This window comes from Alosa sapidissima, chromosome 5 (genome assembly GCF_018492685.1).
Source record: "Alosa sapidissima isolate fAloSap1 chromosome 5, fAloSap1.pri, whole genome shotgun sequence".
NCBI lineage: Eukaryota > Metazoa > Chordata > Actinopteri > Clupeiformes > Clupeidae > Alosa > Alosa sapidissima.
Window position 1 is genome coordinate 1,342,880 of NC_055961.1, and position 14,401 is coordinate 1,357,280.

General features: G+C 44.4%; 1 protein-coding gene across 4 annotated transcripts; it reads right to left on the bottom strand.

The window, feature by feature from the left end:
• Nucleotides 1–5,657: 5,657 nt before the first annotated feature.
• Nucleotides 5,658–12,113, bottom strand: LOC121709252 (potassium channel subfamily K member 13). Of its 4 annotated transcripts, none has more exons than XM_042092477.1 (3): nt 11,154–12,113; nt 6,430–7,474; nt 5,658–6,181 (listed from the first exon to the last, which is right to left on the bottom strand). In XM_042092477.1, the coding sequence occupies exons 1-3, from the start codon at nt 11,500–11,502 to the stop codon at nt 6,145–6,147; spliced, it is 1,431 nt and encodes a 476-aa protein (XP_041948411.1). In that variant the 5' UTR covers nt 11,503–12,113; the 3' UTR covers nt 5,658–6,144. The 4 variants fall into 4 exon arrangements, with proteins under 4 accessions (XP_041948411.1, XP_041948414.1, XP_041948413.1 ...); XM_042092480.1 differs by having other exon boundaries at nt 6,393–7,474; XM_042092479.1 differs by having other exon boundaries at nt 6,386–7,474.
• Nucleotides 12,114–14,401: the final 2,288 nt, after the last annotated feature.

The window sequence follows — 14,401 nt, forward strand, 5'->3', positions numbered from 1 at the left end:
GATTGCTTTCTTCCTTTGTTTGTACTCTGAGGTGGTTATATGAATGCACTTCCTTTAAAGATTTACATTCCACTACTAGTATCCATGATTTCTCTAACTCTGTTAATTACACTGTTTTGCCATTAGTATGTAAGGGATAACGGCCGCCGAGGTGTCCTGTTATACGGAATTAATGGACGAGGGCGAGGGGCAAAAAACTCGCGCAGCGATATAGCGTTATCCCGCTTATCACCCGGTTGCCACTGTAAAGCAAAGGAAACACGCGGTTCCGTTTAAAAAGAAGCTCACTGTTGTACAACTTTCGTTGGCCCTATAACAGCGATAGCATGGACAGTGAGCTTGTTTACACTTGATTCCATTGTTGTGAAGCCTGCAACCAAAGATTCTAGAGCGCTGCAACCGTCGTCCTACTATGGTTGTTATAGTTACCATTCATAATTAAGCATAGACTGTATATATAGAACTGGACAGTGTGGTTGCATTCTACAGTGTTCTATGGAATTGAAGCCGCCGAGGCGACGCCATCTTGGAAAATTTGGAGCCAATTTGAAGTGCGGCTGCGCAGCAAAAGTTGAAGCATGCGCAGTGAAGAGGAGTCGCGGTCAGGCACGCCCACTCAGTTGCCACTCGGCGAGTTAAACACGCCCCTTGTCAAGTGAAACCCGCCCCCTTCTCCTTTCCACAACGCAGGTCGACTCGGCGCAGAAGGCTAGCTGGCTGGATGAATTTTGCGGCTGTAAGTTAGCTAAACAGTACAAACAACAATCGGTTTGTTCTTGTCTGGTAAGCGTTGCGTATCAACTGAAAAGTTTTTTTGTCTATTGGTGTTCTTAAATACGTCTAATAGAGCTTATTATGTTGATTATAGACTGTGACAATTTAGTATGGTGAATACTAATGAGCTAACAACAGAAATACGGACAGCGAAATAGATGCTAACGTTAGCAGCTACATTAACGTTACCGTTAACGGGAGGCTAAGTTAGTCGTTGAAGTGAAGATTAGCACACAGCTCCCGTAACAGTCGATGCATGATATACTTGGTTTTATTGGTTGTTGCTGTTTTCAAATATCTCAATCTTAATGTATGCCATCTCAACATGGAGTAACCATTGACTGTACATGGGGATTAATAACACTAGACAGTCAGTACAGTATATGATGTGATAAAGCAACGCAAGTTAACGTTAACGTAATGTGAAGCATGGACCTCATCAACCCGTCATGTTAATGTAACTACTAGCCAGTTTGCCAGCGTTGCATTTTTTCTAACGTTAACGACAGACACCTCTGTTAGAGCTACTTCTGTGATGGTAGGTCGGTAGCATAGACTGTAAAAAAATAGGTCGGTAGTTGTAGACCGCATAAGTGAATGATAAATGAAACGCCTGCATTAAACACTACGCCAAGAACCAGTCATTTCCCAGGGATATCGGTGAACATTTGAGAAAGACCTTAGTTTGTCATCTAACGTCCATGATCAGTCATACTGATAACGTTATTTTTCAAGCTGACGCAAGTTAATAACATTCACACCGCATATTTAAATGTGTAGTTAACATTAGGTAGGCTGTGAAGTTTATTGCACACACATATTTAATTAATTGGTATTACTAGTGGTGTTGAGTGCCTGCTTAGATGCTTTGTAATGTTGTAAAATTGTCTGACTAACTTTATTGTAACTTTCCTTTTTGCAGGTAAGATATGGGTGATGGCTGAATGTACTGGAGGTGGCGGCAAGGTGGTCTCCATGATCTACATTAGTCTGCAAGCAAGGGAATGCCTACGTGAAGTGGTTTGGCTGGAGTGGTCTGATGTGGCATGTCCTCCCCCTTTCTCCAAGTCCCCTAACATCCATCTCCCTGACATCATCACCCACCGTCACTGGATCAACATGAAGCCCCTTATACATGGGACATGGCACAGCACCACTACGTTCTGAAAACACATGACTTTCAATAACTTGCGTGGCACCAAGAAAAGTCTGCCGCTGCTCTGAACCTTCTGTTAATGTGATATCATTCATACTAGAGTCCGTACACATCCCTTTGTTTCTATTTTCTTTATTGATGTCACCCAAACTTCAACTTTCTGTATGCCCCTGAACTCACACAAATTGTAAATTGCAATGCGCCATTTAACCAGTGGTGTAGTCTAGTTAGTTAGTTGTAGTGGTGGGTATACTGTGAGCAACCCCAAATGTTATTAAATACGTATCCTTGCCTATTTTAAATGGGTATACTGAGATGATGATGCTTTTTAAATGGGTTTACTGTGTAGTCCTGTGTATCACGTAGACTATAACATACCACGGTCATTTAACTGCCTTGGTATTTATGTCAGAGGCCATTGCTTAGTATTTAACTGTAGCCTACACAAAGATGTAGACGTTACTAAAATAATAATTATTTGTTGATACTAAATCAATATTGAATGTTTTTTTTTTTAATTTCTTTTGTGTGATATATCATTCAGAATGCTGTAACATGACTGGTCTTCAATCAGCCAAAGAGGACACATCGTAACTCCTCTCCTAGTTACTCTCCATTGGCTCCCTACAGTAGCCAGAATTAAATTTAAATCTCTCACTTTGGCCTATAGGACACTGACTGGATCTGCTCCTTGTTATTTTAATTCAATGATCAAGATATACATCCCCAACCGTCCACTGCGGTCTTCTGATGAGCTTCAGTCTTAAACGCTAGGTCAAATTCAAGACTCTTTTCCTCAGTGGTTCCATGTTGGTGGAATGAGTTGCCCAGTGCTCTTCGTTCTTGTGATAGTTTTTGGTCTTTTAAGCACTTCTTATACATTATGGTTTGTATGCAGTAGTACTGTTTTATTTTCATTATAGGCTGTTGATTAATTTGACATTTTTTATTATTGATATTCTCTTTAATGTAGTCTTACCATGTTTTTGATATTATTGATTGAATGGGCATTATTATTTATTATTGCTTTCCCCCCCTCATTGTTTATTTCATTAGGCTATTGATTGATCCCTGTTTTAAGTATTATATTGTTTTGTATTTGTTAAGGGTAACCATAACCATCATCATCATAATGTGGTATTTTCTTATGCACTTGAAACAAAGAATAAAAATGTTTCTTTAAACGTAGTACCACTTTAAACACATCACACACTGAACAGCAAAGTAGCTTCCTGATTATGTGTAAAATGTTTACAGAGTATCCTGATGTAGTAGGTCCATGTTCTCATATTTTTACAGCTGACATGAAGGCTGCAGTATTACATTTTTGATTTATAATGGGGCACCCTCTCTGGTGAAAGACTAGCAAGCCTGTGGTAGAGGCATACGATTACAGACATATTGAGAGAGCCTATCAATGAGTTGTCACAGTTTTCAATTTAGACGTATTATTTTGAAATGGGGTACGTCTATGGGAGGATTTACACATCACTGGGAATACCTGATCAAATCATACCAATGCAAAATGCTTCTCCAGCAGTGCAATCGCAGGTAACAACGATACCTTAACGCATTTTCAGATACCGCTGTTATGAGCATACTAAGCAAATTGTCCATTTGTAACTTTGAATCCTACCTCACGTTAAGCTATGGTCCAATAATGTGTTCACTAAAACACAAGTAAAGTTATTTGTCGGGCTGATTCATAAATGAGAATACCGAGGTTGTCGACCTAGCAGGCTAGGTGGCGTTTATTGCCATTCGCAAAACTAAGCAAGAGTTAACGTTAATGAAACTTAACATCGCCTTCTCCAGAGACAAAGTGTATTCAAATGAAGTTGCAACGATGATGGCGGCAATCACTGGTTACGTTAAACCATTTGAAACAAGTAGGACTGTAAATTATGGGGACTATGGCTAACGTCACTTCGGATCAATATAGCAGAGCCCTTTTACTTTACCTATCAACTGGCTAATGCTAGCATGATGTAGCATGCTATGAGCTAATATACTTAGCATCTACGAAAGAACAGCACATATCTTTTTTCACAAAGAATCTGTAACAACTAACAACGATGTCTCTTACAAACAACTACACAATGTATGACTATCAATATGTATTTAGTCAGACTGTGATAAGATATAGCCTAATGATAATGACAGCAACACTTATTTAGGTTAGATTATGTGTCGAAATCAGGTGTCGTTAAAATAAGTGAGCGATGGCGTGGTAGTGTCTGCAGCCTAGACGGTAAAACATAATGGACAAAGCGTCGTGTCTGCAGCCAGCCAGCTGTCAATCATAGGTGTAAACACGCCCTTTTTAGATTTGTTAATATAACATTAAAAAAAATAATTTCAGCGAGAAAAGAAAAATTGTGTGTATTGAAGCATCTTGAAAACTATTTTTTAGAATAAAAAGTTGTTGATACAAAAATAGTTTTAGGTGAGAAAAGTGACACGGACAGTTGGCTACTTGGCCATTGAAATACATGGGGATGGGCGGAGTTACACATTGTACTGCAGCCAGCCACCAGGGGGCTCTGGACGAGCGCTCGCATCACTCTTAACAGACGGCACACTGTCCAGTTCTATATATACAGTCTATGTAATTAAGCAATATAGCACGAGTGAGAGTGGGGGTTTTTTTTACCCAGAAAAATAAGCCGGCAACAACAGCCGTGGGAATATCCATGACCAATCCCACGATCACGAGTGCTATATTGCTTTTATACAACAATTCTAACACAAACTAAATAATCTGAAAACACCCCAATATTGTTTAAAAATGTTAATTTCGACATCGTTCTTACGCATCAAAAAACAGTTCCCTTTTCAATAGACAGCGTCTTGGTTGCTAGGTAACCAACATTCCAGATCCCTCTTTACGGGTCTTTGTGGTTTACGTGTCTTCTTGAAAGAAATGTTGAAAGTCGGGCTGAAATCACATTCATATCTAGCTTTGCTGCATGCATGTTACAAGGACACTGGGCCATGTTATGTAAGGGACATGGTACTGCAAAAAAGCGGAAACATAGCCTACATTGCAGAACCACTCAACTTTATTAATTTATGGTGAATAAATGTTACACTACTGTGCACAGCCCCATATGTTTTTCTGACACGATGCTAGCACGTTAGCAGCGGTTAGCTAACTATGCTAACGTTAGTTATCTCCTCCAAGTGACAATCATATTATAGGCCCTACATCATGCTGGCAATGCTGAGAACAATTAGCATCCTCGTTTATCTTACTTACATTGAGTTGACTGTGTAGCTTAATCCACAGATGTGGTGAAGCACTGTTTCGTTATGGTTTGCTAAGGAGTAACCCATTGCTTAAAATAGTGGAGAGCTGGGATGAGAACATTGTGTCAAATCTTCGCATTGTATCGCGGAGTGATTTATTATTAGCTGTGCAAAGTCTGAGTTGAAATGTCCAGGGATATTCCAACTCATGGAACGTCTCTCGGCCAATCAGAAACAAATAAATAGTTCCATAGAACCGAATTGTTGTATAAGCATTGATATGGAACAGTGTCCTGTTATTCAGAATTAATAGCCACCCCACCAGCCAATCAGAAAAGAGTATTTCTTTTCTCCGGGTGATAAGTGACAATACAAGTTGCCATCACATCAAGTGCAAGTCGGTGCCATACCATTGTGCACACCTTTCCTCTACAATATTTATTTTTTATGGATTAATCATTCTACTAAGTCCATTTTCCAGTATTCTCCTGTTTTGAGGTATAGAAATAATCATACCATGTAGCCTTACTAAGACTTAATTATGAATTACATTAATCCTTACTCATTATATGTGCTTGCTAAGATTGCTTACGACTACTACTAAGGAAAAAGAGTGGTTTGGTTTGATAGACTTAATAGACGTTAGTCCAGTGTTGTATACTAGCTTTGTTTTGCTGTGTTGGAGGATGAACACATGAGGGGCAAACAGCCGAGAGGCTGCTGACCCCTGATGCTGTTCAGAGTGTATTTCTCCCCACTGAGAGTCTCTGAGGGTCTCGGCGGCTTTGTGTCGGCTGCTCTTGTAAATCACTCTGCGTCATGGCGACGCTGAAGAGTGGCCTGAGGATCTCTCTCTCCGAGCGCTCTGATTGCCTACCGCAGCAGCCAATCACTTCAGGAGCTGAACGGGCCTCTCAGAACGCCATCATCAGCGCAGCGACTGTTCTGTCTCCTTTTATCTCAACTCAGACACGCCGTTTACATCTCTGAATCATCCGCTCCCTTACAACAGACGTACACATCTCAGACGCCAAGTGAATGATGCGTAATTTACATGTACAATGAAGCAAGAGCTTTCGGTCAAACGTTAAAAGCAATCTAATCAGCCTTAAGACTGTGAAGCTGTTATCAGACATATAAAAATAGAATTTCAGGAATACTCCAAGAGGTTTTCTTGGATTTTTTAAGAATGATGTTTCTTCTCACGTGAGACCTGTTTCCTGCTGGCTGGCGGACGTCCTGTTTGTCACCTGTCGACGCTGGTCTCCTGCAGCCGGTTGTTCATGATGGCGAAGGCTCCGACTCCCCCAGAGAAGCCGTTGCAGCGCGCGTGGCTCTGGCGTGGGTTTCCGTGCGCCGTCTCACACAGCTGCTTCTGCAGGATGGCCAGCGACACCTTGTTGGACGCCATGAAGTCGTTGACCGAGATCATCTCTCCGGAGAGCCGGCGGCCGGCCAAGTGTCCAGCCTCGGGCCCCTGGCCGCCATCCGTCTCGCTGTCGCACACCGTCTCCACCGAGGCGTTGGTGTAGCGCTGCTTGCCCGCGGCGTCGCGCGTCGGAGTGGCCGGCTGCACCGCGTTGCGCTTGTGCACTCTGGACCTGCCACGGCCGGTCAGAGGGTGCGCAGCGCGGCGCTCTGAGGACAGACAGGGCACACAGGGGCAGCAGCAGCCGCGCCACCTCACCCACCTCCGTCCGCACGCCTGCTGACCCCCCCGCTGGCACGGGCACGCTGCCGCCCGCTGGCAGTCCAGCTTGGCCAGGATCCAGTTGAGCGTCTGCTTGATGACGATGGAGAGGACGTTGAAGAGCGAGTAGATGCAGCACACGCCCATGAGGATGAAGAGGCAGTTGCCGAGGCGATAGGCCTCCTGCGCCGCGTAGCGCTCCCGCTGGCTGCTCACCAGGTCGCCGAAGCCGATGGTGCTGAAGGCCACGAAGCAGAAGTAGAGCGAGTCGAAGTAGCCCCAGTCCTCAGCGCTGGCGTAGAGCGCCGACGCGCTGCAGGCGATCAGCAGAGCCGCCACGGCCAGGATCAGCATCACGTAGTAGACGGACGGCTTCCAGCCCTCCAGGCTGTCGTCCTGACTCCGCTGGTCCTCGCCGCCCACGCCGCCCACGCCTGACCGCTGCAGCTGCCGCTCGTGGCACCAGCGCATGATGTAGGCCAGCATGGTGATGATGCGCTCCAGGAAAAGGTTGAAGAACAAGATGGTGGCCGCGCAACCGATCAGCCCGTAGAAGATCAGGAAGATCTTTCCCCCGATGGTGGCCGGGGTCGTCATCCCAAAACCTGCGAGAAACAGCAGATTAACCACAGATTAACCTGGAGAAACAGCAGCAAAATCAGGTCAGATTTAAGGACATTGGGCCTCATTCACCAACTGTTCTTATGAAGAAGTTTGCTCTTAATACCCACTTATGCAGTTTTTACAAAGATTCAGGCATTCACCAATGTTTTCTTGTTCTTAAGTAAGAACAGAATCTATGAACACTCAAGAGCACTCTTACGCACATTTGAGAACTATCTTCCTAAGTATTTTCTTAACTGTGTTCTTAGGTCCTACGAAACTCTTCAGCAGATTCACAAAGGCGTTCACAGTTTCATTCTTATCATGCTCAATCCCATTTCTCCTGAAGTTGACAGGGTGTGCCAACTGTTCTTAATTAGCATAGAGTAGGTAAACACCCTGTCAATCCCCATAACAGGGCATGATACTGCACACAAATTGAGGCTGGGGCACCAGCTTTCATTTCTACCGTATATTATACACTAATTGAGCAAGACAATTTGATTACCGTATATGACACATGCTTTGAAGTGAAAGCACTGTTGCAGGAATTGAACAGTAAATTCATTCACTCATATTTAGTAGTTAGTACCGTATTTTTTTATATTTTTATATTTTTACCGTAAGTCGCACTTTTTTTCATAGTTTGGCTGGTCCTGTGACTCAGGTGCAACATATATGTATTTATATATATTTATATATATATATATGTTTTTTTCCTCTTCATGACACATTTTTTGACTGGTGCGACTTATACTCCGGTGCGACTTATAGTCCAGAAAATACGGTATAAAAAGTGAGGAAATTTGTTTTGTTTATTTATTTTAAAATACCCTAATGCTTTGTAATATAGTGGAATTTATTTTCTTAAAAAATAATTATAATATTTGTATTCAAAAATATCATACATTTTAAAATATATAGTTGTCATTTAAATTCTATTATATTTTACACCTGCAGATATGATGAAAATGCCATAACCATTGATTTTGACAAACAAGACAGTTCTCAAATGTGCGTAAGAGTGCTCTTCAGTGTTTGTAGATTCTGTTCCTACCTAAGAACAAGAACACATTGGTGAATACCATAATCTTTGTAAAAACTGCGTAAGTGGGTTTTAAGATTAACACATTTCTTCGTAAGAACGGCTGGAGAATGAGGCCCAATGCTGCAGTGGGAGCTTTCTATTCACAACATATACTGAGCTCACTGCTCCTAGTGTGTGTGTGTGTGTGTGTGTGTTCACAACATATACTGAGCTCACTGCTCCTAGTGTGTGTGTGTGTGTTCACAACATATACTGAGCTCACTGCTCCTAGTGTGTGTGTGTGTGTTCACAACATATACTGAGCTCACTGCTCCTAGTGTGTGTGTGTTCACAACATATACTGAGCTCACTGCTCCTAGTGTGTGTGTGTGTGTGTGTGTGTGTGTGTGTGTGTTCACAACATATACTGAGCTCACTGCTCCTAGTGTGTGTGTGTGTGTTCACAACATATACTGAGCTCACTGCTCCTAGTGTGTGTGTGTGTGTTCACAACATATACTGAGCTCACTGCTCCTAGTGTGTGTGTGTGTGTGTGTGTGGGTGTGTGTGTTCACAACATATACTGAGCTCACTGCTCCTAGTGTGTGTGTGTGTGTGTGTGTGTGTGTGTGTGTGTGTGTGTGTGTGTGTTCACAACATATACTGAGCTCACTGCTCCTAGTGTGTGTGTTCACAACATATACTGAGCTCACTGCTCCTAGTGTGTGTGTGTGTGTGTGTGTGTGTGTGTGTGTTCACAACATATACTGAGCTCACTGCTCCAGGGATATTGACAAATGGGTTGCGGACCCACTCATTGGTTTGCTGTGGATCTTTGGAGAATGGCAAGTAACGCTCAAACTCATTTGAAAGCGCAACAAGGTGATCGCTCACCAGCTGCGAGAGAAAGGGCCCTGTCTCAGTCTCTCCCAAAACCCCCACTACTGTTTGGAACATATCAAATACACCCCGATCCACTCGCCGTACCCACAAATCAAGCTTGGCTTTAAATGCAGCGACTTTATCTGCCAGTTTAAAGACAGTCGTCATTCTCCCCTGGAGTGACAGGTTGAGGTCATTAAGCAACCCGAATATGTCACACAGGTAAGCGAGTTTTGACACCCAGCCCTCATCACTAAAATATGCAGCTAACGGTGAGTTTTTTTCTGTAAGAAATCTCTGCAGCGGCTCTCGCAACTCAAACACTCTGGCCAGTGACCTGCTAAAGATGCTTGTTTTTTGTTGCTCATTCTAGCAGTTTAGCTAACTTCGTGTGACACTACCGTTCGCCAAGAACTGATCAAGTGAAGTGAGCTGACCTGAGGCTGCGCAGCGCTGAAGGCAATATGTAAAGTGTTGAAGGCGGGACAGACAGACGTAAGAAAATAGACCTTGCAAAATGCAAACATGCGTGCAATCAAACAACTGCATATAGACCTATGCCATGTAAAAACGTGACATTATTGCAAATTAAATTGAGTTTAGTTGAGTTTTTTTTAAACTCATGTCGTAGGCTACGGCCCGGTTAGGAATGTCCCGCGGCCCAGTGGTTGGGGACCGCTGTGTTAAGTGATACTACGATTGCAGTTATGTGATATATTTGTCAAACTAGGCTTTCAGCTCAGATCTGTGCGTGTTCTCGGTGTTGGGATGACGTTGGCCAATCGTGAAACGTGGAGACGCACAAGACCGCCTCTATTTAAAAACAATTACTTCCGCATTCATGAGCGATAGCTTAATCTACACCGCGGTCATTTTTTGTGTCTAACCTATAACATCAAATAAATCAATTGTCATCAGTTGTTGTATGGTATGCACGTCCATAGTGGGATATTTGCACGCACAGCACTATTAAAGCGCATTCGAGATCCAAAATGTTAGTAGAGGCGGAGCTCCACCTGTGAGATATGTGACAGAATCCTACACGTGAGATAACTTCGTTTTTAAGACAATTGATTGGTCAGTGTGCGGTAGATTACACGATTTGAGCTATAACTTAGCACATAACCTCCTCCCAACCAGGTTTGGTTGACAGCATAAGATACCATGGTGATATAGCGACACTAAAACAGATCCACTTTCTTGTCACAGCATACCCTGGCTTTGCGCGCAACATACCTCGCTAACCCACTAATCGAGATTCGTAGTACACCCCACTGGTGTGTGTGTGTGTTCACAACATATACTGAACTGAGCTCACTGCTCCTAGTGTGTGTGTGTGTGTTCACAACATATACTGAGCTCACTGCTCCTAGTGTGTGTGTGAGCTCACTGCTCCTAGTGTGTGTGTGTGTGTGTGAGCTCACTGCTCCTAGTGTGTGTGTGTGTGTGTGTGTGTGTTCACAACATATACTAAGCTCACTGCTCCTAGTGTGTGTGTGTGTGTGTGTGAGCTCACTGCTCCTAGTGTGTGTGTGTGTGTGTGTGTGTGTGTGTGTGTACACTAGCCCTGGATAAGTTAAATGCAGAGGACAAATAAAGTAACTCAACTGAACTTAGATCTGTGACCCCTAACCTGTGACCCCTAACCTGTGACCTCTAACCTAGTGACCTCTAACCTATGACCCTAGTGTGTTATGAGGGAAGGCAGTTGTGTACTAGTGTGTTATGAGGGAAGGCAGTTGTGTACTAGTGTGTTATGAGCTCCAACTGACCGATAGTGGAGATCACGGTTCCCACGAAGTAGAAGGCCCCGGAGAAGTCCCATCGCGGCCGCAGGGCGTCCACACGGATGCCCGCCATGTTGGCCTCCTCGTACCGCCGTAGCAGGCCGCGCAGGGCGTCTAGGCCCACGCCGTGCCGACCGGTGAAGTCGTCCAGCTGCTCCTGCCAGCGCTGGTGAGCCTGCAGCTCGGACGGACGCTCCAGCGCCGAGAAGACGGCCGCGCCGCACAGCAGGTAGCCCAGGATGAGCGCCGCCAGCAGGCCGAAGCGCGCGTTGTCCTCGTTCATGGCCACTGGGCAGCGGCCGCCCCTACTGGCCCTCGGCCGCTTCCGCACCATGGCCGAACTGCTCACAGAGGGAGGTCAAGCGTCCAGGGGCACTGCGACGCAGAGCTGAGCACGAAGCAGAGCACGCAGGGCTGCCCACCATCGAGATGACCGCTCACAACACACAGGACAGGAAATGGAAACAGGTGGATCCACAGGCAAGTCCACACACACACAGGGGTGTAGGGAGAGGAGTTACGTTCACTAAGAGATGAGCTGCAATACAATGTTGCCGTTTACACAGCGTAATCTTGCACGAAAGCAGAACACATTAAATAAAAAATCATTATACAAACACATATATACATATGAATCAGGTGAAATGCTTCCCATGCAAAGGGATGCTGTTGCTAGGAAGGCTGGATCATTAGACTGTGTATCATTAGACTGTGTATCCTTATTAATGATGTGGTCACAAGTTAATCAGGAGTGCTATGAGTTTCCAGAGACACTCCAGGCTTCCCCGGCACAAAGGTGCAACCGAAGAGAACATCCATCTCCAGATGACCGCGCACAACATAAAGCCACTCTTCTCCAACACTCTTCGTTAAAACTCTTCTTCAACACTCTTCTTTAAAACTCTGCAATAATCAAAGCATTCAGCAAAAACAAAGGCAATCAGAGCTGATGGAATCCTGCATGGCACATCCATGACAACATGTCAACAGAACATGATGATGGAATCCTGCATGGTGCATCCATGACAACAAGTCAATAAAACATGTTGAAACCTCACAAAAATATTTATATCAAGAAGTGAAAACATTTAAACATAAATGACATGACTAATGATAGCCTTGGCACCGTTGGCTTTGTTAGGCAACTACCACAAACAGGAAGAATTATACACATATAGAAAATAATATGAAAACATAATGAATGTTTTCATATGAATGTTGAATGTTGAAAACATAAACCACATAATACTTCAACTGTAACTACTTTATGGATAAAATACAGATAATGATAAATATAAATACAGGCATAAAAAAAATATATATATATATATATATATATATATAAATATATTCATATATAAGGACAAATTAATATTCTAAAGTTTGAATTTCTCATTGTTAGTTATACATTAAACAAGCCCAGATCTGAAATTCATGTATGATGTGAATAAACTTACCCGTCTTCAACTGTATTCCACTCTCTAGCTGATTATTAGATATTATTATTAGGTAGGTATCTGATTATTAGATTAGGTTTTCTGATTCATCGAAGATGGTGTATCCAGTCCACAGACAGACGGACTGTCCTCCACTAAGCAGAGGCTGACCAGCCACAGCAACAGGCATGTTATGAGATCGCTGCTTCAGAAGTCAAATGAGACGGAGTTGCTAGCAAGACTGCCCACCACCAGGGCACAGAGAATGACCCGCGCAAGTGGAGGAGGAGGGGAGAGAGGGAACAAGAGAGGAGAGGGGGAGAGAGGGAGAGAGAGAACAAGAGAGGAGAGGGGGAGAGAGAGAACAAGAGAGGAGAGGGGGAGAGAGGGAGAGAGAGAGGAGGGGGAGAGAGAGAACAAGAGAGGAGAGGGGGAGAGAGAGAACAAGAGAGGAGAGGGGGAGAGAGGGAGAGAGAGAACAAGAGAGGAGAGGGGGAGAGAGAGAACAAGAGAGGAGAGGGGGAGAGAGAGAACAAGAGAGGAGAGGGGGAGAGAGAGAACAAGAGAGAAGAGGGGGAGAGAGGGGAAAAGAAAGAACAAGAGAGGAGAGGGGAAGAGAGAACAAGAGAGGAGAGGGGGAGAGAATGAGAGAAGAGGGGGAGAGAGAATGAGAGAAGAGGGGGAGAGAATGAGAGAAGAGGGGGAGAGAGGGAAAGAAAGAGAACAACAGGAGGAGAAAGGGGTGAAGAAATGGGTTGGGGGTTGTAAGAGAGAAAGAGGATGTGTGTGTGTGTGAGAGAGAGAGAGAGGATGTGTGTGACAGAGAGAGGGAAAGACAGAGTATGTGTGTGTGTGTGAGAGAGAAAGAATGTGTATGTGTGTGTGTGTGAGAGAGAATGTGTATGTGTGTGTGAGAGAGAGATACTGTATGTGTGTGTGTGAGAGATTGTGTGTGTGTGTGAGAGAGATCATGTGTGTGTGAGAGGGAGAATGTGTATGTGTGTGTGATAGAGAGATTGTGTGTGTATGTGTGTGTGAGAGATCATGTGTGTGTGAGAGAGAGAGAATGTGCAAGAGGGAGCGTATGACTGATTGCTGCAATTATTCTACATTTTGGGAATGCAGTTTCCAGCTCTTCAGACCTGTAATCAGTAGCCGCTGCCTCATCAATAGAGACGTGTGGAACAACAGGGTTGCCTCTGTGTGCACTTGCTGTCTTCACACACACACACACACACACACACACACACACTCAGAGCAGAGGGTTTCTGTGTTTCCCCTCGTCACGCTATAGTTGTGCTTTGTCACCTGTGTGCTGTGTGTCTGTGTTTTTTGTCACCTGTGTGTGTGTGTGCTGCCCAGATCAAACAGGTGGGTGTGCTTTGCCCCCTCTGACCCTCCCCAATTTGACTTTCATCACGGGCACTCTGGCTCTACGGGTCAGCCTGAGTCCAGCGCCATTGAGCGCGTGGTCAGGGGTAGAGCCAGGTGCTCCCTCACGTGTGTGTGTGTGTGCTGCCCAGCGCATGGTCAGGGGCAGAGCCAGGTGCTCCCTCACAAGGAGCCGGTGCATCAAAGCAGCACTGCCCATTGCCCTGCCCCTCGGCTGTTATGTTTCTGTCTGGAAATATTCTTTCTATAAAAAACAGCAGCATGTTTAACAACTAGGCAAGAGGTACTTTTTTTATAAAGCTGACAACAGCTCATCAGCAGAGTCTGGGCCAAATAGGCCTTCATCTTTCAAGTCATCAAGGGACGGCATGAATCTGCATGATAATGAGACCCTCGCAGGTGCTC

Coding starts and splice junctions, on each gene's coding strand:
- LOC121709252 (XM_042092477.1), bottom strand. CDS start 11,502: ATGGTGCGGAAGCGGCCGAGGGCCAGTAGGGGCGGCCGCTGCCCAGTG. Junction 7,475..11,153: donor AACCGTGATCTCCACTATCG/GTCAGTTGGAGC, acceptor TGTTTCTCGCAG/GTTTTGGGATGACGACCCCG. Junction 6,182..6,429: donor CAGGAGACCAGCGTCGACAG/GTGACAAACAGG, acceptor GTCTGTTGTAAG/GGAGCGGATGATTCAGAGAT.